Here is a 24,008-nt window from a genome sequence, read left to right on the forward strand (position 1 = left end):
GCAGCTCATGCTGTGGCTTCCCACTCGCCTCTTGATTCATCAGGCAGCAGTGTCTGGGTATTGCTCCCCCTGACTCCTGATACTGTGTCCCTGCGGCAGGTTCCGAAACTCCACAGCACTGAGCCACAGTCTCCAAGTTCTCTCAATTTACCAGCCCTCTTTCCTCCACACAGGAGCTCACAGCTCACTGTCACTGACTTTTTTTGGTCATGTGGCCCTTAGAAGTAGTCCACAAGCCAGAACGCTATCAACAGAACTCTAAAGAACAGGAAAAATAACTGTGTCCTTTCTACCCTCAGTCATTCTCAGTCTGCCAAAAATAATTAAAAGTCCAGGAATATTTAGGTTTTTCTTCATTATTATTTCTTCATAAACACCATTTCTAAATACCATACTAGCATAAATTTTTAGGTGGCTAAATCCTCTAGATGATATCACCATAGCAGGCAAGCCAGATTACAGGTTCTCTCCCCTCAGGAAAGGTTAAAGGTGCTGCACAGAAAATCTATTACAGGGCTTTTCTTCTGAGCAGTTTGGGAATCAGGTACCCCAGCAATGCAGAAACCAAGGCTGCACAGATCCCTGCCTCACATGCTGCAGCTCTGTGACCACAGGCCACATTTAAGCTGTGTCTCTGTGCCACCTCTCAGACCTGCAAGACTGGCCAGCTTTAGGTCTCTCAGGTCTTTCCTCATCCCTTTGGATCCCTAGTTTTCTTTTCCTACATAGCAATAGTTTCCTAGTTTCCTTTTCCTTGTAAAGCACTGAAGCACAAGAGTTCCATTTCTCTTCTAAATTTTACATGGTCAAAACAAACATTATTCACATGAACAACTTCGAAAATATATTATCCATTCTTTATTTTTACTGTGTTAACAGCCCATTCCAATATAGCAGTCCATTCTCAAAACAGAGAACAAGCTCCTCAGCTCTCAATATACATTTTGACATGACTGGGAAACAATGAAATACACAACAGCAAAACCATACTCAATCAGATTTTTTTTTCAATGTGACTAAACCATTTAATGATTCATCCTTTCATTATCCAGCAAATCCTTTCATAATCCTCTTGTGCTGCAACCTTTCACAGACTTCAAGATTGCACGTCCTCCACATAGGACTCTTTAAAGTGATTTTACTTCCTTATCATTCACAGCATCTTAATTCAAAGTGCATACCTCTGCTCAGAAGCAACAACCCCCAAGAAAGCTTCTAGGTTTTCCAAACATTAAAATAATAACTTAAAATTCCTACCTTTAGCTTGGTTTGGCATTCACACAAGAGCTCCCCAACACTGCACTGAACAAGCTGCTGATTATTTAACGAACACATAATGAACTTCACCTGTTACCACAGTGATTGCCACCCCACCCCACCCTGCCTCCCCTGAAGGGTGGAGTTTGCCCATGCAGGGGTCATTTGGCAAAAGCCCAGTATGTTGAATGCTGTCAAAATAAAGGTCAAGAAAAGCGCCTCTGATTTACAAAGTTTAGAGAGCAAAAGTAGGTGTTAATAGCACAAAAAAAAAAAAAAAAAGTAAAAGAGTTGGTTTAGTTAGCAGAAATGTGTGCTCAGCAGAAGCCTAGGTAGAGGCAAATTTCAGTACTCTAGAAAAAAGTCCCTAACTGCATAGCTTTGTGTGAATTCCTTCAGCACAGAAAAGCCACCAGAGAAAAAACACACAGCATCTCACAGAGGTGTGACAGCACAGCCACTACAGGAGAAGGGCAAGGATGCCAACCGGGGAAGAGATGCAAACGGCATGGAAGTGGTAATTTAGGTTTCATGAAACAGCAAAGGGAAAGCAAATACAATTCTGAGACTGCTTGTCCTTGAGCACTACAGACTGCAATAATGGGAGGGCTGATGACAAGATGCAGCTGGACAAGCAGGTGGCAGCATGGAAAGCACTGATCTGAGAGATGAGCTGCACCCACAAGAGATCACTCCTCTGGCCTGTGAGTCAGAGCCACGTGCTGAACAGAAATAGATACAACTGAGATCCACTGGGTCAACAGGGATGCTGAGGGATGAATGTGAATGGCTGAAAACAAGCCAAAGAATTGTGCTGACAAAGGCAAGTGATGGTGAGAAGCTGGGAGGATGAAGGAGCATAGACAAGAGGAAGGAAAAAACCCAAGTATGAAAAGAAGGTAGAAAGGTGAGAAGGCCTGGAAATGACAAACATCTGCGGAGTCTGAAACCAAATCAGGAAATAAGGAAAGTCTCAGGAGAGCAGTCATGGCAAAACTGCAAAGATATTGAGGTCTCTGTGAGGTACTCAAGGGACTGAGGCACATAGGAGGAGCACAGCTGGTATTCAGATGGAGTTCCAGAAAGCAAGGCAAGATAGCAGTGGCAGGAGGCTGCATGACACATGGCAGGAGTCACACACAGAGCATGTCATTGGAAAGGGAATGGGTGGTGCAGGGAGGCAGGATATGGATTGGGTTTAGTGACAGCAGGTAAGCCTAATGAGAAAAAGGGAAGAGCAGCTGATGAGAAGCCAATGAACAATGAGAACCAGAAGGCTGCAAGAGGAAAGGGTTCAGGAAAGAGCAAGAGATGACCTAGTCAAAAAATATCACAAGCAGCTTAGCAGCAGTTCCACCTGTCCAACTGCAGTGCCAGGGTATGGACTGTGCCACAGGGACTGCCCAGGAGGGCCTGGAGCACTTGGGAGAGAGTTGCTGCCTGCAGGGAAGTGCTGCCTGCACTCAAGCAGTGGCTGAGACCTTCCTCCCACATTTTCATCCCGTGCAGCTTTTTAAATGACTTGCAGCTGGAGCAGCCTTGGTTTCCAAAGACATCACTCCTGCAGAACATCCAGGGACAGCCCTGCACACACAGCTGTGGCAGCATCTTGGAAAACAGGCATTGCCAGCCTGTACAAGGAATCTCTGAGGTTTGTTTTTAAGAAGTGAACTCAACTAGGCTCAGAAAATCCTAGTCCACAGTGAAAATACCATTGTGAAATACTTGTCAGGTGTGTTCCTTATCTTTCAAAATTCATATTTTCATATTCATGGTGATGTAAGGAAGGTTGTTTTTTATCTTCAAGTAACAGCCAAAACTTAAAAATACACACAATACTTCCTCCAAGAAAACCAGAGTGGATCTCTTAATTTACAGTATTAGACTATGAAAAAATAGTACATCCAAAGTATAAAAGCAGTGTACAAAAATACAGAAAAACATAAAAATCTTTAATAAGAATAGTAAAGTCTTCAGATGAACTTGATCTCTTGATGTGCTTTGCCATAATAACCAAAAACCAAACAGCAGAGTCCCTTAAAGCCCTAACAGAATCTGAGTTACATAATAACTTTAAATTCTTAGCTATTTACAACTTAAGGGCAGCAAGTGTTATTTTAAGGTGCAGGCAGAGAAACAAGTTCTCATGTGGTTCCAGCCTAAAGATCAGATACTTATTGTAACTCTCTGGGCAGGTATTTTCACCATACCATGAAAGGTAATATTAAATAGGTAAAAGAAGTAGCTCACATTTATAGAAGACAAGAGCTTTCATCCATGTCAGCAGTTTACAGGCACCTCAACTTTCTTTATGGACATGTTTTGTGCCAAAGTCCTTTGCAATCACATTTCTGCACAGAGGAAACTTGATCTTATAGCTGACCCATCCTAGCCTGCAAAACTGTATCAGAGAGCTTACTCTGCTAAATCTGAGAACTGTGGGGCATTCCACAAGAATTAACTGCCCCAAGTGCTCAAAAAACAGTCCTCAAAGAAGACTGATAAATAATTGTGACATGTGTGTTCATGATGTCTACACTGAACCCTTCCTGGAGCTGTCATGTGAAAATTTTAAGAAAAAACTGACTAGATGAAGCATTTTCAATATTCAGGTTTGGGTTTTAAGAAGTACTGCATAAAGATCAGTTACACAGCTCATCCACAGACACTCTTTCCTGCATTCAGTCTTCTGCTGAAAAATAATCTTCATCTCTCACTTCTCTGTACTGCATTGAGGCCTCCCCCTCTGGTTCAAACCTGAGCATTTTTATATTCAGTCTCTCTGCAAGCTTCTGTGCTGCAAGCTTGGCTTGCATTTCCTATGTCAGAAAAAAAAGGACACAGGTTAGAAATTGTTCATTTGTCATTCTCATGAATAAACTAATGTACTAAAATATAAACTTGACATAATAATAATAATAATAATAATAATAATAATAATAATAATAATTCCAAAGTGGGCTTAATTAAAAGTTTTAGCAACTAGCAAAGAAATTTCAGGTTTCTTTTCACACTTATACATAACTATGCTATTCATGTTTGACTTTTTTTAATAACAGTTGAAACTCTCCAAGTGGCAGCCCCCACCTGTGGTATAGTAATGTCACTTTTAAAAGAACACTTCTACAATAGTACCTAATTTAGACATTAGCCTGACACTGCCTGGAAAGTCAAAATCCATTATAACAGAATTTAGAACCTCAGAACCTGGATTCTTCAGACACAGCATAAATAAAGGCAAATGCAGATACTTGCATATTTTAAGAAGAACAAATACTGCTAGGCCTTCATTTATGCAAGGGACAAAAGCTCTGTCATCACTAACAGGGAAGGTGTACATTTAAATTTCTAGTCAGAGGTGAAGTGAGTGCAATCAAGTCAGCACATTAACACACAAAGATTTTGTTTCATGGAGGATCAACACTTTCAGACAGCATTAATACATTCTTTAATTATATCATGAAAAGAATCAAATATAAGACAAAGTGCCTTTCCTCAAAGTCTGCCCATCTCAATTCACCTTTATGAAAAGATCCCTTTATCTTTTCTGTCTTGGGAGTGATCCTGGTTATGTAATTTTCAGGGCCAATTGTAAATTCATACCTCATAAGCTTCTTTTTGCTGTATCTGAATTGCTATGGATTCCTCTATGGATAACAGCTTGGCAGGGGAGTGGTGAAGTGGTGGCAGTCGAGCTGCTGTGATGTCATCCAAGTGTTTCTTATCTCTGAGTCTTCTCTCTTCTGGAGGAACTGGAGAGCCAAATCCCCCGGGAGAGCGACTGGATGAGGAACCATGAGATGATCCACTCTGCTCTCCTGACAGTCTGGAAAACACAAAACACCTGTGTTGTGATCCAAATTTGCATCACAAGGCTGAACAACTCCAGTTTCAAAACTTACTTTTAAGAGTTGAAATTAAATCTGAAGTGCTATGAAAACACAGACAAATAAAAAGTAAGCAGCACTCAGAGAAAACAGAACTGTTTCTCTGCAGAGATAGAAAAGTTACTGCTGGCAATGAACCAAACTGGTTTGCTGATTTATTAGCAGACTGAAGTAGCAATGCTGTGGCAGTCACAAAATGTACAAACTGTCACTGCTACCAGAACAGACAATGTAGACTGTAATTTTCCTAAAAGTGCAGAAAAATCAAAACACTTCCAGCTATTAAAGTTCTACATGTTCTAGAACTGATCCCAAAGTTTTACCAATTGTTTAGTAGTTTTGCACCTTAAGCTCTGAAATTCTGTGAAGATTCATGACAGTTGTTTCAGATGGGCAGAAAGAAGCCACTGCTCAGTACTGAGATTGTGGCATTTAAAGCTACAGAGCCAACACATGAACCTTGTCTGTCATGAGACTTCAAATCTCTTTAATTACCACTAGAAAATAAAGCCATCATGCTTGTTCTGTACTATTTTCAATTTTATGCACATACAAAAGATCTGTACTCACGCGTTTGTTTTAAATTTGGGTTTTTTCATGACTGGATTCTTGGCTCTGGCCTCTAGAACCTCAATATAATGTGGAGTCTTGGGATGCTGCCTTCCAAATACATTGCCCTTGTGTTTTGCCACATCCTGCTCTTTTTGCAGTATTTTTTCACTGTTTTCTCTATCTGCAATTGTAACTCTTTGAAAGGCATCAACCAAGGCTTCTTTACTACTGTCCAGAGCAGCTGTACTTTCTGTCCCATCTTCAGCATTGCTGTGGGACACTTGCTGATCATTGTTCAGGTGATTGCTTATGGCTGACTTGGAGACATCTTCACAAATAACAGTCTTTACTTTATTATTTTTCCTCTGAGTCCTTTGATTTTCTAAAGCTGTATTAGTGGCATCTTCTTCAACACATTCTGCCTCCTGCCTTTCAGCAGAAGTGTCAGAAATGTCCTTAATGTTAGAGTTTTCATTAATGACTGAGGAATCTGCACTGTCCACTGCGTCCTCAGTCAGGACAACTCCCTGTTTGCTTGTATTAATCTCCTCCTGTTTTGCCTGAAACTCCAACCTGACAGCAGATAACAGCTCAGCTGTCCTGGCTACTTCTTCCTCTTGCAAAATGGCAAGCTTGAGCTTTTCAGCAAAATCAGAGATCTTCTTACCCTTATCTGGAAGCCTAGCAATGAACTTCCTAAAACAAACAAACAAACAAGCAAACATTATTATAAACAATCCTATTTCAACCTGAGGTACAGAAGTTTTATTAGAATAGCTAATGGGGCAGGTTTCACACTGCAACATCAGCTTATTTACAAACTAAACTTCTGAAACGAGGCAAGATGCAAAGCACTCGCAGCACAGCACTACCTACGTGTTGTCAGTGGAACACACGAGCCACGACGTGGTTTGGGTGGGACGGGACCTTAGAAATCACCTCGTTCCACGCCGTGCCGGGGCAGGGACACTTCCCGCTGCAGCCCTGAACAGCCGCGGGGACGGGGCAGCCGCAGCTCCTGCCCCACCAGGGATCACTTCTTCCTCCTGTGTCTAATCCAAACCTACTCTCTTCCATGCGAACCCGTTCCCTCCCTCCACCACGCCATGCTCCCGCACATCGCCTGTCGCTCCTGCAAGCTCCCCTCAGGCTCCGCAAGGCCGCAGCTGGGTGACCGCAAAGCTTCCCTTTCCAGGCTGAACAACGCCCGTTCTCAGCCTCTCCTCGCAGGACAGGAGCCCATCCCCGAGCCACACGGACACGTACAGCCCGAGCGCTGCCCGCGGCCCCAGCCGCCCCAGCGGGGCTGCCCGCGCCCTCCCGGCCCCGCCGGCGCTGAACGGCAGCGGGCGCTTCGCCCTCTGCCGCCTGCAAGCGGACGGGCGAAGTGGCGGGAAGCCCGGCGCGCTGCTCGGCGCTCCGGCTGCCCTCACCGGTCGGCCAGCAGCCGCTCCTGCCGCCTCAGCATCTCGCGGAGCTCGGGCAGCGCCCGCCCGCGCAGCCCCGGAGCCGCCGCCATGGCACAGCCCCGCGGGCCGCCATCTTGCCGGAAGTGACGGCGCGGCGGCAGGGCCCGCCCTGCCCGGCGCGCGAAGGGAGCGCTGAGGGAGCGCTGGGGACCCGCCTTCGTCCTGCCAGAACTGCGCCAGGAGCTGGGGAAACTGCGCCGTGTGCCCGCCTTCGTCCTGCCAGAACTGCGCCCGGAGCTGGGAAAGCCGCGCCGTGTGCCCGCCTTCGTCCTGCCAGAACTGCGCCCGGAGCTGGGAAAGCCGCGCCGTGTGCCCGCCTTCGTCCTGCCAGAACTGCGCCAGGAGCTGGGAAAGCTGCGCCGTGTGCCCGCCTTCGTCCTGCCAGAACTGCGCCAGGAGCTGGGAAAGCTGCGCCGTGTGCCCTGTGACACGCGCGGGGCAGCGCTGAAAGCCTGTGGCTCTGAGTTGGAGAACAATTAGACACCTTTTAGCGATGTTTGGGGTCAGCACTGCAGCAGACTCTGACTTTCCCCCTCCCCAGAGACCAATCTGGTATCCTATCTAAATTTTTCGACATCTTTTGTCTGTTACGCACTACCTGGATCATCCGTGGGAAATCCCCTGGGGGAGTTTTGCCTAAGATTCAGGGAAATCCCTGAGTTTTTCTCAGCGGGAGATGCCCCGCAGTTACAGGACACAAGTTCCTTGAATTGCTGCCTCTCTTACGCAGGTTTAAGTCACGCATTCGTGTCCCATTTCTGCCTCTTGCAGAAGGAACACTTGATCCTGCAGTAGGAGAGAGTGGGGAACACCTGAATCTGCACTAGGAGAGAGTGGGGAACACTTCATCCTGCAGTAGGAGAGAGTGGGGGACAGGGCACGGAAACCGCTCCTGGCTGCAGGGAACTGAGAATCTAGAAGGAACAATCGCATTAGACCACTGCTCTCACAAAATGTTCAGCTGCTTTATGACATGTACAGAAAAGCAATTTACAGTGGGTTCAGTTTATGTGCTAAACTGCATAAACATAGAAAAAAGTAGAGTAAAAATGAAGATAATAAAGTGTTAATAACATGGCTTCTGGGAATCATACCTGATCATTCTGTACCTCACTTTGTTCACTAAGTCTGTATTTGTCCAAGTTCACTGGGAAGGAATATTGTTCATCTTTACAGTTTGGGAGTGTTAAATTTTGGAATAACATTTTCTGTTTACAGGTAACCCACAGTTCCAGAATGATGAACAAGTAGCTGAAATTTGGAAGGTGCTGGAACAAAAACGTTCTTGGTTGTGAACAGGTGGGCAGTATCTAGATACTATGCAACTGAGACAGCATCAACTTTGGTACAAGCTTGAAGAAGGAAATATAGATTTAGTAATTTAGTATTATTTCTACAAGAAAAGTAGTTGTTTTCTGCTTTCTTCAACTTTATAAAATGCTACTTTTCATTTGGAAAAGGAGCAAAAGAAACTTTAGATTGTAGGGATTTTTTGGGGGGTAGATGGGAACTGCCTTTACAGTTTCTCTGCTCAGGAATATTGAGGAGGAGGGGAAGAAGAAACAAGCTACACATAGAATGTAAATCACCCCCAAAATAACAAGAAAAAATTGTATGAGTATTTGGAATTTAATTGAATAAATTTTATTTCTTTTAGGGAAAAAAAACTCATTTCTTATCCGCATGATGCACCTTTGTAATAATTTTATTTTCCTTAAAATAAAAATTCCCTTAAAATTCCTTTGTAAAATTTTATTTTCCTTAAAAAAAACCCCACTCTTCCTTTTAACCTTATTTCTCAAAAAAAAAGCCCCAAACATTTTAAAAGCAAATCTATATGTCTTTCTACCTATAAACATACTGGGAAGCAACCATCAGATCACTGCATTGCCTACATACCACATGCCTTTACAGAATATTGTAACCTCACAGATGTTCACTTTGTATTTTCCCTTTAAATCACCAAGTCCCTTTTTCTTTTGAAAACATTCACATACCTTGAGTTGTAAATGGCTCCTGTGTCCTTCTTGTCTTGTGCTCCTTCTATGTTGTGCTTGAGGCAGGGCTGGAAGGGCCTTAACTCAGGTCTCTCATGCACTTTTCTTCTTTTACACATGCATGTAGCCCCAGGGGCCAAACAAGGATGAAGTAAAATGTAAGTGGAATGAAACTCTCAGCATGTACATCTCCATTCTGTGGAGCAGGGATTTCCTGTGCAGAATTACAGACTTCATGCACAGAGAACTTACTTCTCATCTGTCCATATGCAGAAGTTTTTAGATGTAAAATATTTCAAGCTCCCTGAAAAGCATCTGTATCCTGCTCCCAGAATCCCACGCTGTAGGTTCAGCACAAGCACTGCCCATTTCAACAAGATTTTATCAGGGCTGCTTGGCAATCTGAGCTGAATACACATAAATAGGAAAGCATTATTTGAGTTAAAAACTTGCCATTCTTCCTGTGAGCATTGCAAACCTGTGACACTGTGATTATCGTGTTTGCACAACCTCTTCTTTAGTTGACACGTAGATTGCTTTATTTTTAAAGTCTTAAAAATAAATCTCCATTATCAGGAGGTGAATATAAACTGTAAATAAAGATGGCCACAACCATCCTGGTCTCATCCTGCTGAAGCCTGGAGAGCATCATCCCAGATGGATTCAGGTGTTATCCGGATGATCTGAAGCTGTTGGGCTTTTTTCCAAGAGCTCTGCTGCCCAGTTCTTGTTTATCCTGTGCAAGTCAATAGTTTTTTTATTTCATGAAAGAGTTCATCTACTTTTGTGACTTGGCTTTGAGAGTCTTTAGCCAGGGAGTGCCTTCCTGTTCTCAAGAGCCAAAGGAAACACCGAGGAGAACACGGAGGCTCCGCTGGAGCCGCTTTCCATTCCCACACGTTTGGAACAAACAAGGTTGTGAACAGTAAGAGTCTGCTACATTTTAACGTAGGTTTATTTCTAAAAGACTCATGTTCATGTTTCATGTTGACGCAACAGAACAACAAGTTTAAATACAGTGTTTATTGCAATTTATCCTTTTCATGTCCTACATACCGGATGTATTAAAAGCATACAATGTCATACATTATTTGTACAGCATATATGAAAAGTGTATCCCAAAATACTTTCCAGAGTATCTGGAATAAATCACAAAAGAATACTTATCATGGTACAAATGTAGTCATACAATTGACTTGCATTTAGTGTACTTGCTGGGACCTTCCTATATGGCTTTTATTGCTGTTTACAGAAATTTTACTAGTTTCTAACGTGATAGTACTAATTAACTCAGTCTCAAATTGAGAAAATTTATACAGAAGTGTTACAGTCTTTTCAGTCAGGTTTGTTATTATTATGCTAACGTACATTACTGCTCATTTGAGTGGAAAGCTCTACATTTTCATGTAACATGATATAAACACAGTTCCTCTCCTGTTCTTCACAGTTACCAAATTTAGATCAGTAGTCCAATCACTTGATAGTCATCCAGCTCACTGTATGTCAAAATGGTCTTAAAATACAGCTTTGAATTCACTCCTTTTTTGGTTTAGGAAAAAATACTGTATTTCATCAAACAGTCAAGACAAAATTTACACAGAACACCTTCACAGTAAAATCTTAAGGCCTTGCTGCATTCCTTGTAAAGTCTTGAGCAGATTATCATAATGTTGCAAGTCTCAGAGTTAAAAATAGCTTGCAGCATTTTCAGGAGAGCCTCAGGAGTATATTAAAAGAAGAATGAACTTCCTTTGAGTCTGTGTCAAAACAGCATTTTGATACTTACCCTGCCCTCTACTACCATTCACTGAGCACCTCACAGTCATCAGGTTGTTTTCTGACTTCTGGCCAAAATCAGAGGGGTAAAGGATTTTCACTTCTTTAAACTCGTCAGTTAATGTCTGTTACAACAACATGCATTTCCTTTATCTAAAACTACCACCTTCATCCATTCATCTTAAGTTTGAAAGTAATTTTCACAAGCCATGATTCAGAATTCAAGTCCTGAATTACAGAGGGACTGTTTGGGCACAGAAATGCTAAAAAACATTCTGTAAGACCTAAAGTTGCATCCCTAATGGACATTAATATACCTGTTGGGATTAGTTTTAGCGTCTTTCTCTTCAAAAACAGATACTGTCCAAATATTTGCTGTTATCAGCCAGTAGATGGAGATAAGATTTCACAGGTATAAAGCTTATCCCTAAAATCAGAGTTATTACTCATCTTGTGCATTCAATAGGAGGTCAACATTATTATTTTAAATACAACTTTAGTAAGTGTAATTGATTGGAATAGACAGGACTGAATTGCATTAGGCTGCAGATAAAAGCAATCCCTTTCTGAAGCTCTGTGGCAAGGTGAGCACCTCCTGGGATTGACACTGCATGCAAGAACAATATTGATCATACAGAACCTAAGTTGTTTGTTTTCTGTTGCAGGTACTGCAATTAGAAGAAAAAAAAAAGGTCCTTCATTCATGTTAACAGAATTAAAATATTATATTCCTACTTCATTTTAAATTCACTAAGAGTGGAAGATCAAAACAAGATGTAGATAATACCCTATATATATATTTAAATTAGTTCAGAACTAGATACAGTCACTCCTGCTGCTACTTTGAAGCCAAAGACAAGATTTTAAGTGGTTTGGATAAAAAAGAAATAGTACTCAAAACCTCAAATCCTGATTCAGGATTGCTGTTGCTGTTGGAATTGCAAGGACTGCTGCAGGTTGCAGTAGGCAAACTTTTGTTTAATGAAAACTCCTTCCTTGAATGGAAAAGTAAATAAATAAAGTGTCAGGGATTTTCCTACACAATTGCTACTGAATGTGTCACCCATGGTCACTCTGTCCCATGACTGAGGAAGTGCAAACCAGTGCCTCAGTCCAACAAAGCAAATTCCATTATAATCTGCTCTATCCCTTACTGTTTTGAGCAGCAAACACAATATTCATCAGCCATGTGTTGAGGGAACTGTTTTAAACAGCCCAGTTCATCTCTCCCTCCCAGACAAAGAGTGCTGGGTACAAAAGAGCTGCTCCAGGTGAAGGGAGCCCTCAAGTGCCCCAGGTCTCAGGGACAGGGGTGAGCCACCCTCAGTCTGGGCAGATTCAGAGCTTCCACACAAATTCCCTCTGCCAGCACAGCTTCAGGTACTGCTCCAGTAGTACTGACAACAGAATATATTAGAGCTTCATTACTCAAACAGAATTACAACACAATTGAAGAAAAAAAACCCAACTGTACAGCTATACAAGTCCTTACAGGCATTTGAAATGACACATTGCACTAGACAGCTTCTAAAGAAGCAATACTGCCTGACTGCTGCTTCCCTCAGCCTGCTGCTTCCCTACTCCCTCACAGTTAACATCGGTAGTAACTTCAGGTATAAAGTCACCAAAGAGCTGCTTTCAGGATAAATTTAGCAAGACTCCATGCTGCTGCTCTCCTCTAAACTGATAAAAACTTATCTACCCAAGCTGCAAAGGCGCCAAGTTCTGCTCGTGTTTAGGAAGGCGGGTGAGCGGAGCTCTCAGGAGGGACTGCTCCTCGTGCTGAACTCCAGCACTCTCTTGAACGGCGTGTACGTCCTCGCCGGCCTCGGGCTCTCAGGAGCTCTGTTCTCAGAGCTTGTGCTGTTCAGAGACAAGAGAAAGCTCTCAGTGCTAAGGTCAGAGTATCACACAGCTGGGCCTGTAATGCCACGGCAATGAACTTGCACCCTTGTGTTGATATTGACAGGCTAAAATTAAATTATCTGTGCATTTGGTGTGTTCCATATTTCTTTTCTATAATGCCACAAAGAGTATTGGATAAAAGCCGTGGCAGATACTGATATGTTTACAGGCCAGCATTTGCTGGTGCCCACAGTGGAATGCCCAGCAATAAAGTTATTAAGATTAAGAGTCCTGCAACAAAAAAAGATAGCGGTATTGCATTTAAGAACACAATTCATCATTAAGAGTAATTCTATGAAATCTAAACTGCACAGAGGTGCATTCCTTCATAGAGATAAATTTCAAAAAGAGGAAAAATATCAGATAAGTAGGGGCTGTGCTTACATATAGAGGGGCCCAAGAGAGGGCAACACAGATAGGTTTCTATTGACAACCTGAGTGAAAAAACAGTATATTTAAGGTTCCAAAACACATACCATTAAAATATGCTCTAGGCTGAACTCCAAAATGAGTGTATTTTTAAATTATGAAGGAAATTTTAGTTTGCTTGCTGATTTCATATGCTAATTTACTTTCCTTCAAACTAAACAATTCAATTGAAGAGTGGTTACAATGAACACATTTACTTATTGGTAATAAAAGTAATGTGAAGCAGTCCTCCTTATTTTACTGGTTTGTTTCCTGTTTTGCCCTTCCCTGTGGGGCCTTGTGGGGAACACTGAAGTGCAAGTGCAGAGCCCTGCTCCCAGGTGCCCTGCTGCAGGCTCAGGGCAGGGAAAGCAGGGGAGAAGGGGAGGCACTACACCAAGCTTCCCAAAGCCACTGGCACCACACCTGGGCTTCCCAAAGCCACCTGGCACCACACCTGGGCTTCCCAAAGCCAGGCTGCAGAGCCCTGGCACCACTCCTGGGCTTTCCAAAGCCACTGGCACCACACCTGGGCTTCCCAAAGCCCCTGGCACCACACCTGGGCTTCCCAAAGCCACCTGGCACCACTCCTGGGCTTCCCAAAGCCAGGCTGGGGAGCCCTGGCACCCCGGAGCAGCATCAGTGTTCTGTTGATGTCACAGCCCTGTTTACCTGGCCATCCTCCACCCCGGGCAGGAGATCTCCAGAGGTGCTGCTGCCCTCCCCTGTTGGTGTCCCCGCTCTCCCAGTGTCACACCTCCAGGCACGGAGCTGAAGTGTGCCCGAAGGCAGCGCTGAGCAGCCTGGGCAGAGCTGCCAGCCCCACTCTGCACCAGAACCTGCCACACCTCACAGTCCCCTCTCTGACTTCTCGACTCAAACTGCATTACTGGCAATAACCACGCCCCACGAGTTTGCAGTATGTTTGTATCTTTAAGAAAAAAACATAAATCACTGATGGAAACTGCATCTAGAAGTGAAGTGCTCTTTTAAACTCCACAGCCCACTCAAACAGTTCAGTGGCAAAATGGGTCACTAATACAGCACTGAAAAGGGACATTATGAGGAATTTTCTTACAAACAAGCAGAGAAAATAAATACCTGTATGGAAGATCACATTCTACACCAGTATCTCTGGTCTCTATATTGGTCTTTTGTTGGTTTTCCATTAAGTAGTCCAGTTTGTCTTGTAGTTCTTTATTCTGGGAAACAGTAATTTTCATCACAAGTGTATTTTATTTATGGTAATTAAACAAGGAAATAAAATTGCACATTGCCCTCTCCCAACAAGAAACAGTGTAAAAGTATGTATCGATAAAATAAAGGAATCCTTAATTCTGGAAAGAATGTAAATTAAACCAACAGTTTTATTCAGAAACTTCTGGTCTAATTCATTATAAAACCATTAGAAAATTGTAAGTTAAGAAACTTAGCCTGAATATTGAGACTTTATTACACACACTCCTGATTGTATGAATGGTGTCATATGTTTAATTTCCATTTGAAGAACAGCAAATACATTTAGTAATTATACATCCAGATGGGATGACATTGGTTCAAATTTAATTTGGTTTCATAAAATAATCACAATAATTTAAACTTAAAATGTAATGCCTTACCTCACATTCTAAGAAAGAGATTTTGTCTAAAAGCTGTATTATAAATAATTCCTTTTCTTTTACTTTCTTCCTTAGCATTTCAATCTATGAAGAAAAACAAAGACATTTAGTCTGATGGGGGTGGGACATGCCAGAAAACGATGTAGGTATCACAGGAAGTAAAGGTATTTAATATTATTGTTCAGAATACCTGTAAGTATTCACAAACTGCTTTAATCCCTGGATTAGCTACCAAATTTAGTGGACTTTACTAAAGTGAATTCATTTTGCAGAACACCTAAATTGAAATCAAGGAACACTCAGAACACATTCATTTTTATCTGGCAGTCATTGCAAGAATGACCATTTCTGAATACTTTGGTCAAATTCTCCATGCATTCTCACCAGTCACTTTTTAACTCTGTATATTAAAATCAAAGCTGTGAACAAACACTAACATCCCCTTCACCAGTGTAAAGTTTTTCAGCATATCTGGAAACAATGATTAATATAAATATTCCCATCCTGCTAAAGGAGAAAGATAAATACCCAAGGCACAATAATGAAAACAATACTCTCCCAAAAATTTACTGCTAGAAATTATAAAATATTTAAACAAAAACATACAGAACTGTGGGGAAAAAAGAAGCAAAACAAATACACATATTGAACTGAAAAATGAAAATCTGTAACACCAACTGAACTTTAATTTAGTCTCCATGACTTTCAGGTATCACATGTCACTGACACAATGATCAGTTGTTACTTGGAAAGGCTAAAACATAAACACCATACAGTGTTTTCAGCTGAACAGTTACAGAATACAGGACTGCTATCATCATCCATCTTTCTCAAAATCAGATCTTTCCTTTTTTTCCTCTTTGAAAGTCCATGTAAAAACTACCCATGTAATCTAAAGCTATTATCATTTCAGTTTTCAACTGCAGAAACACAAAGCTTGTAGCATTTTCAGAGCATCTTAGAACATACCTTGATCTCCATATTTAATCACAACTTTGTTTAATAGTATGACTGAATTAACGTCTTCCGTGCTTCAATAGCTTCAGTCCTGCCAATAAACTCCACTTTAGAAAAGACAAACTGTTCCCTTAGGACTTTCAAGTGGATCTTTTCTATTACTATTCTCTTACTATACATATAAGGAAATATTTCTTACACCAATAATCAGTGCCACACAAAGAAGCCCAAAGCCAAGCACAGCTGTGTGATCACACTGCCACACAGCCATTCTTGCTTGTTATTGAAAATAATCAACTCCATCAGCTGCCTAGGCTGGTTTTTACATCAAACACAAAATATTTCTGTTTCCAAATAAGTGATCAGACTATCTGTCATCCAAAAGCAAGACAACTCTTGTGTTTCCTTAACTTATATTCATTCTATGATAGAAAGATCCTAAGACATTAAATAAACTGACAGTAACTATTATGTACACCAGTATCATATACGAATAGATTTTGTGTAAGTTAAAATTAAAGTTCTGCTTATTTTTCCCATTGGCTACAGCTCCTTACAGATGTTTTTGAGTTATTTTAATTAGAGTAGTTTGAAGGCAAAGATGAGCATGGACACCTTAAAATCTAACAGAGAATACAAAAAGGAAGACTTTGAGAAACAGCTTCCTCCCCTTCCCAAACACAGAACTGAACTCCAAAGAGACGTTTTGTATTTTGGTGAGGATGCTCTAGGGAGCAGCAGACTGAAGCATACACACCAGTACCTCCAGGCTCTCTGTAACACATTTACATAGTACCAGTCAGAACCCTTTAAAACCATGCCTTTGCCCCAGAATTACACCAGATTTTAAAAATCTACCTTCTTTTCTGCAGTGAACATGCAGAATATCATCACAAGCTCTGTCTCAGTCCAGCAGTCAGCAGAATGGTGTGGTTAGACCATGCAGGTTTACAGAATGACCAGGCTGTGGATTGTCTAACCTATATAAAACCTGTTAGTGGCTCTTTAAACATCAGGAACTCCAACACAGCCACACATCCCAAATACATTTCAGGAGAAATAAAGGCAGCAGTGAGGCTGCATTTCAGGTGCTAAAATGAGAGGCTGTTTCAGCACCAGGAAAAATGTCCTGCAGTCCTGCTCCCAGACACAGCAGAGCACCCTGCACTGCAGAAGGAAAGCAGGCTCAGATTGGAGCAGGAATTCTGCACCCCCAGACACGTGGTCAAACAGCTGCCTCAGCAGCTACTGCAGGCCAAGGGCTGAAACAAGTGTCCTGACACAGATGACACATCCCAGCACAGTAATTTACTATAAAAATAAGTTTATTTACTGGATAAGGACTTGAGTACATATCATCATTTGCCATTAACACCAGGAACAAAAAACCTCGAGAGGGTATGTCACAGGGAACCAGGAAAAACAGGAATAACTCTAAGAGATCATATTAATATATAAATATATTATTATATTAAATTTTAAAAACCCTAAAACCCACAAATCCACATCTTGAGATTTCTTTGTTTCTAGAAGCTGCATAAAGCAAGAGAACATCTAGCAGGAGTCAGAGCAATAGATTTTGACTTTGGGTTGAACACAAGGTAAGGAGGAGAAGAGGAGACGCAAGATGGGTCAAACACAATACTCAGCTCCAGGCCTGAGTGGTGGCCAGAACAGTCTAGTCAGAATGGTCAGAAACAAATCAGTGCAAGCCAAAGACTCTCAAATTCCATGGACTGACTCTTGTATACAAGTAATTTCTGGACTGAGTTCAAGATAAAATTATCATCAAGATGTTCCTATTTTTTCTTTGGTCAATGCTCATGGTCTATAATCTACCTCATCCTTGCTGTGTCTGCAGACTTCAAGAGTTTCTGCTCCCTGAATTCAGCAACTTGCTCCCAAACCTGGCTTTTGCACAACTACCCTCTCAGATTTCTTCATAATTTTCTACAAGCACTGTTAGGTACATCCTTCAGGCTCTCTCTGCCAACCTTCTCCAGAAATGTCCAGACAGACTTTCCCTAGCACTTAATTCTTGACCTGACTTTCATTGTTATGACTCCACATCTCTATCTGTATTTCTATAACCTTCCTGTCTACAGTAAGCACTCAAACAAAACTGGCAACCTACTCAGAAATAGTTACATTAATGACCCATTCATTCCTTTCAAACCAGTTCTGCTAACAGAAATAATGTGATTTTAGCAACCCTGGGCCACACAGTCACCCTTCTTCCTACCACTGTATTCTCTCTCACCTCTCCCAACCCACCGCATCCATCATTCCTGCTTTCCCTTCTCCAGCTGGGAGACATCTGACTATTCCAAAAGTAGGAAGAGAAAAGCTACAAGGCCCAAGCTCCAGTTTGTAATTTATCTGGTGTGCCAGCACCTGAGGGGCATGACGTGCTCTCAGCCCCTCAGCCACGCCACCTCAATCCCTGGCACTTCCCTGCCAGGCAGAGAAAGGGCACCGGATCTCTCCCCATCCTGGCACGATCCGTGAAGTTCTCTGCCAGTGGTGCTGGGTGTGCAGCTTGCATTTCACACACCCACTTCAATTTCTAATGATCTGAATCAGCACCTAAGGGCCAACATGGAATGTGAATCATCCTGAATTTATCCATTGACTCAGGATTAATATGGTCACTGACTTCTTTTTAAGATCTCACATCCTTATTTCTGCCCTACTGCTGTCACCACCTCTATGCTTTTGCCTCCTTCAGAAAACTTGAGGTCATTTCTCAAACTGCCTCAGTCTTCAGACTGTCACTTTATCTTGCTGCCTGTCCTAGAAAATTCAATTCTTGTCCATCCCATTAATGAAGATCTCTTTCTTTCTCACTTTTGCACTTTATAGATTCTCCAAATACCAAACAGTTGTCACTGTACTTGAATGGGCTGTGTAAATACTAAACTTTACTTCCCTAAGATGGAAAGTGAGATGAAAGAGTCAACAGCATTAAACTGATCTCATGGACAGAATACCTAAGAAAAACAGTTAAGAGAAGAACTGGAGAACTGCAAGGCCTAAAAGGAAGAGTCTGTAAAGAAATGCGAGATATGTGACTAATGGTATTAGAATGAAAAGTCAATAGTATTGCAAAGCTATTAAAGCAGAAGGAAAAAGCATCTTGAGAGAAAACTAAAATTGTATTTAAATGTAGAGCCTTAATAAAGAAAGCCTGAAACAGGAAACTATTTTATTCTATGTAACTCAGACACAGATTTGGAGGCATTAAACTATACAGTGATCTCCTGGATTGGAACAGATCCAGCTATTAGGTAAACTCAGTCACCATTTACCACTTAACAGTATTATCCATTAGTTTAAAATATTTACCAGAACATAGTTTTAATATAAGTATCATATTATTCAAGTATACCTATATTTTCCTTATTCATCTACCATTAATGGACTGGGCATCTGTAACACCAATACAGAGACGTGAACAAATGAGTCAGAAATATGACTGCACAGGACAAACAGATGCTACACAGCATGCACAAAACAAGACAGACAAGACATTGCAACATCAACCTGAGCTCACAAAGGTAATTGCTGTACAAGGAGAACAAGATTTTTCTCGGTCCTGTATTTCACTGGACCTTAACTGGTATTTATGAGAGGCTAGACAAGAGTTGAAACTTTTTCAGGGGGCATAATGCAGTGAAAAGGAGTGAACACCTCTGCCTTTTAATCCTCCTTAAATCCTGTGAAAAACTTATCCACGTAAACTTAACACTTTTTGTATTTTAAACCTCACATTGCATTTACAGAAGAATAACAACTGACTGATTTAGGTTAATGCACCAACACAGAGACCTTCCTAAATGAATGAGCTCTATGAACACATTATCCAGTGGTTGATGTGCATGTATTGCTAAAGCAGGGGCTGACATGTCCTAATGAGTTACAGACATTGGCTCATTGTGTGCACATCAACCCACCTCGTTAAGCATTACCTTAGTAATGGGCAAGTTTCTAATTTATGACTTGGCCTGGCAATTCCCAGCTGAAAGTGCTGATGTTGTGCACATATAAACCCTCTCACCAAACACCAGCAGTGATTCTACTTCTGCCAACAGATAAGCAATGTACTGCTTGCTCAAGTCCACTGAGGAATGCCAAACACTTGTACTAGGGAGGTGGGGAGGAGGGTGTGGGAAGTTATTCATGTTCTGTCCTTTATCTTCTTCCTCCAAGCTCCCAAGGTGGGTTTCTCTTTCTACATTTCTTGGTCTGCATTTCTGTTGTTGTTTCATCTTTATGGTAGGTACTATGCAATGCAGATTTTGGTTAATAAAAGTTTGGCATCTGTTGTTGGTATTTCCATCTTCTCCTCCTCTGTCATTCTGTGTGGCTTCTTTTACATGACCTTGAAACTGTTCTTCCATATTAAAAGAGGGAAATTTTGCTATGTATCTGAAGTTGGAGTGTCTTGATACAGATGTTTTCAGATGTTTAAGTCTTTTTTTAAAAATTTCTTCTTTTTATACCCCATTTGTGCAATACAAAATATCTTCTGTATTTGGGATATCATTTGTTCATTAGCACTTTGTCCTTTCATGCAAGTATCTTCCCCGAGAGAACAGGAGACAGCTTCTCCCTGGTGTCTGGTCACCATTTATTATCCAAGGAATCTGAGACTAAAGCTGGAGAACAGCTCATGGGCCATGACCTAGAGACAGTTCAATTCAGTAGTTAGGGGAATTTCATGTGAAATCTAAGTTCTGTAGATAATTTCTTGGCATGAAATAAAATATCCTTTTTTCTTCAGAGCCCTTCAGAACAGCCTCCTATATCTGCATCAACCCACTTGCCTTCCTTACAAAATGTAAATGCTAATTTCCTTCCCTCTCCTACTTCTCAAAAATGAAACAACATTACATATAAAAGAAGCTTACTGTGCAATGAAATTGGAATCCATTTCAAAGTGCGTTGTATAAATCTCAAAACTAAAGCTCTCTTAAATCTCTCCAGGTTTGAAACTGAGATCAAGCCACAAAATAATTATACTGCTAATTTAAAATCTATGTTTTGTATTTCATTTATCTTACATGTAAGTGTCATTTCCAACAGTGGCACAGACAGCATGAACTGGTTGACCCATCAGATAGATACTCAGAAGAGAAGCTTTTACCCCTCTCACAGAGCAAGAGCAATTTCAGCCCTGAAGGGAACGGTGTGGTAGCACTTCCCGTGCCCTCCCGTGGTGCCTCTGTGCCTGCATCTGCCTGCCCAGCCCACCTCTGCAGGGGAAACTCCTCAGTGGAAGGGCCTGAAGTTTGTGTGCCTCTGCCTTCCACCTGTGAGTCTCCCTGCAAATTCTTCCTCTCATCAAACTGTCTTTTTTCCTGGATTGCCTTAGCTCTACCCAGCCATACTTTAAGACAGCTACAAAGGCAAGGGCTAAAAAAGCTGAGCCTTGGGTGACCCACTCGGGCCATCTGTCTCTCCTCATTTATTTTTTGAAAGTCTATGATGTACAAATAGTATGAGAAAAGGGCTGGGTTTCTAAACACCTGCCAAATGCAAGTCCTGCACTTTTAACTGCCAGCACTGCATTTAAAACATACTACACTAAGCTGTGAACAAATAGATTTGTTTAACAAACAAGTTCAACACAGGGATAAATCTGTCAGCCATAAATCATCTGCAATCTCCCTCTAATGAGAACATGAGGCTTTAAGACTATGCAGGATAACTTTCTGCTCAGCTGGTGCACTAATGAGCAGCAATTTTTGCTCTCACAGAAAAGAATCGCTATGAGGATGAAAAATGTGTGTGCATGAGAGCTAACACACAGAGGTGTTGAAGGTCACCATCTCCAGAAAATTTCCATTTTATTTCTCCCATTTATTTTTCTTCTGAAAGTGATTTTCTATGCTTCTATTTAATTTATGACTGGTTTGACTAGATCAAGTTGAAAAAGCTTCTATTAATGCCTGAGATGGAAGGATTTCTTTTCAGAGGAAAAAAATAGAAACAATTTTTTTTTTGTGAAGGAGTATAAGCACACTGAATTGTGAGTGTCCTCCTCTGCCTGGGCTCAATTCCCTAGATCACATAATCATTGCATTCACTACCACCATGATGAGATCTATGAAGGGAAGGTGTTAATATTCTTTACCTCCATGGCCTCCTACATCTGATGCTTCTCTGGCAGCATCCCCTTTCATGCCTAAGTTAGGACTGACCACCACCTGCTAACACATTTTTAAATGCCATCAAAACAACGCTAGAGGTGTTAAGAGTTGCCTGCTGCATCACCAATCTCCATTCTAAAGCTTCTCTTTCACCTCCTCCTGGCTGCTTGCTGTTTTTTTACAGAATACCCTGCATCTGTGGTTTGCAAATGATCCGTCATTTTTCCCAGGAATGGGGAAATTTGTGATTTTTTTCAGCCAGGAGATCCATCTCAGTGCTTGTCCAAATTTGACAGTTCTCCATATGAGTTTGAAGCAGTATATCTTGTTTGTTCAGCATCCCTTTGAAGTGATGTTGATTTCTCCAATTTCTCTGAATTGGAGATGGTAACTGCATCAACTCGTTGTGATTTACACTGGAAGAGTAAAGCCCTTATTTATACTTCAGATCTGTGTCCAATATATGAAGATTCATAGTAAACAAAGCTCCTCCTGTAGTCAAGCAAGTTTAGGCTTTCTCACCCAGCACCTGATACAGTAGCCCTGGTTCAGCTTCAAACATAAGCACTGCTGACAATTTTAACTTCTTACTTTCTTTCCACTTCTCTCCTGAGTTTCCCAGGTTAGCTTGTTCTCACTCTATTGACTGTCACAGAGAAGCTAAGTGTTTCAGAAAGCAAGATTTCTAGCTTTTGAATTATTTGGTTATTCTTTCACAATTATTTAAATGCAAGTTATCAATATCATTATAATACCCTCATGAACCCTAAGATGGCATGTTACTTTACAGATACCAGCCATGAAAATACTGCAATAATGAGTAACAGAGCAGATTTTCATTACACTTTTCTTGACATTCCTTGCCATTACATTCTGCAATCAGTTAAATTTAGTGTAGGGAGGATGTGTGTTTAAATATACCCTGATGAACACGTCTTCCGGGACTTAAATAGTAGTGCAATCTTCCCTATTTGCTCTAGCAGATATTTTTAGTGCTGCTGCTCACTAGTTTTTAATCTAACTTCAGAACAGACTCTTCAGATAGCATTCCTTTTCAATATTTTTGTTGCCAACTTTTCAGCTTCTATGGCATAGTTAGCAAGTGTTTGCTTAAAATGAGCCAAAAAAACTTATTGAATATTATGTAGAGAAAAGCACAAAATCATGAAAAGCACCACATGCTTGGATAGTTGAGGACATACATATCTGCAATGTTTGTTCTCTTGCCCCATGGTGAACAGCTACTCTTCTCTACATTATTAAAACTGCTATTTTTAGGCCTTTAATTAAGAGTCTAGTTTAAAACAGGACATGCCAACTCTATTATGGATATTTTCTCAAACACAGTACAAACACAAGCAACAAATAGCACAAAATTAAGAAACAAAGCCCCAGACATTAAATTCCTGATGTATTTGGTACCACCTGACCTGATCAAACCTCTGGCACAGGAGTCTTTAGCTAGCTCACTAGTGAAAATATAGATGTTGCTACACAGGTGTTAAAGCAGAAGGAAGCTGAATTAAAATAAAAATTAAAACACACAGGGACTAAAGGAAAGAGCACAAATATCTACCCTGTGGCTAGGTGGCAGTCAAGATTGATAGAGGTTTAACTGAATCTGAAAAGCAGGCAGACAGCAGTTAGAAGCAGACATGTTTGACAATTAATAGTGACTTGGTCACCTAACACTCGTTAAATAGGATAACCAGATGGTCTAGGAGGGCTTTCTGTGTATATGAAGGCACCAGCAGAGATACATTACAAGTAATTAGCAAGCTAAACTCACCCGTTTAATCTAATATTAATGAAATCATAATCATTGGCTCAAGCTTTATATGTGGTTTTATTCCAAAACAAAACAGAACTGAAAGGACTTGTTATACCAATGCAGCCCACTAGAGGTCAAGTTACAACCAGAAGTTTAAAATATATTTAGTAATAACGGGCAAATTTAGGCCACCATCCTCATGTATTACTAGATTCATTCAGGGTGCCACACGTATCTAAAATCCTTCAGAAAAAACTC

At 41.2% G+C, this 24,008-nt stretch overlaps 1 protein-coding gene and 1 long non-coding RNA gene across 7 annotated transcripts in view; one reads left to right on the plus strand and one right to left on the minus strand.

The window, feature by feature from the left end:
- Nucleotides 1-843: 843 nt before the first annotated feature.
- The window catches only part of MYZAP (myocardial zonula adherens protein), a 65,348-nt gene continuing 42,183 nt past the window's right edge, over nt 844-24,008 (minus strand). For 5 of the 6 annotated variants that reach the window (XM_064389247.1, XM_064389245.1, XM_064389246.1 and 2 more), the window contains 3 exons: nt 14,871-14,954; nt 14,353-14,453; nt 10,171-12,801 (listed from right to left, as the gene is read on the minus strand). In XM_064389247.1, coding sequence (XP_064245317.1) covers nt 12,699-12,801; nt 14,353-14,453; nt 14,871-14,954 — 288 coding nt within the window. In that variant the 3' untranslated portion in view covers nt 10,171-12,698. Of the gene's footprint in view, nt 4,077-4,860; nt 5,084-5,714; nt 6,393-10,170; nt 12,802-14,352; nt 14,454-14,870; nt 14,955-24,008 lie in introns of those variants that run through there. The other variant, XM_064389250.1, reaches the window with a different exon arrangement.
- Nucleotides 7,236-8,905, plus strand: LOC135280876 (uncharacterized). Its single transcript, XR_010347683.1, has 2 exons — nt 7,236-7,717; nt 8,384-8,905. It is a non-coding gene; the product is annotated as an uncharacterized LOC135280876 (long non-coding RNA).

Source organism: Passer domesticus, chromosome 14, assembly GCF_036417665.1.
Source record: "Passer domesticus isolate bPasDom1 chromosome 14, bPasDom1.hap1, whole genome shotgun sequence".
NCBI lineage: Eukaryota > Metazoa > Chordata > Aves > Passeriformes > Passeridae > Passer > Passer domesticus.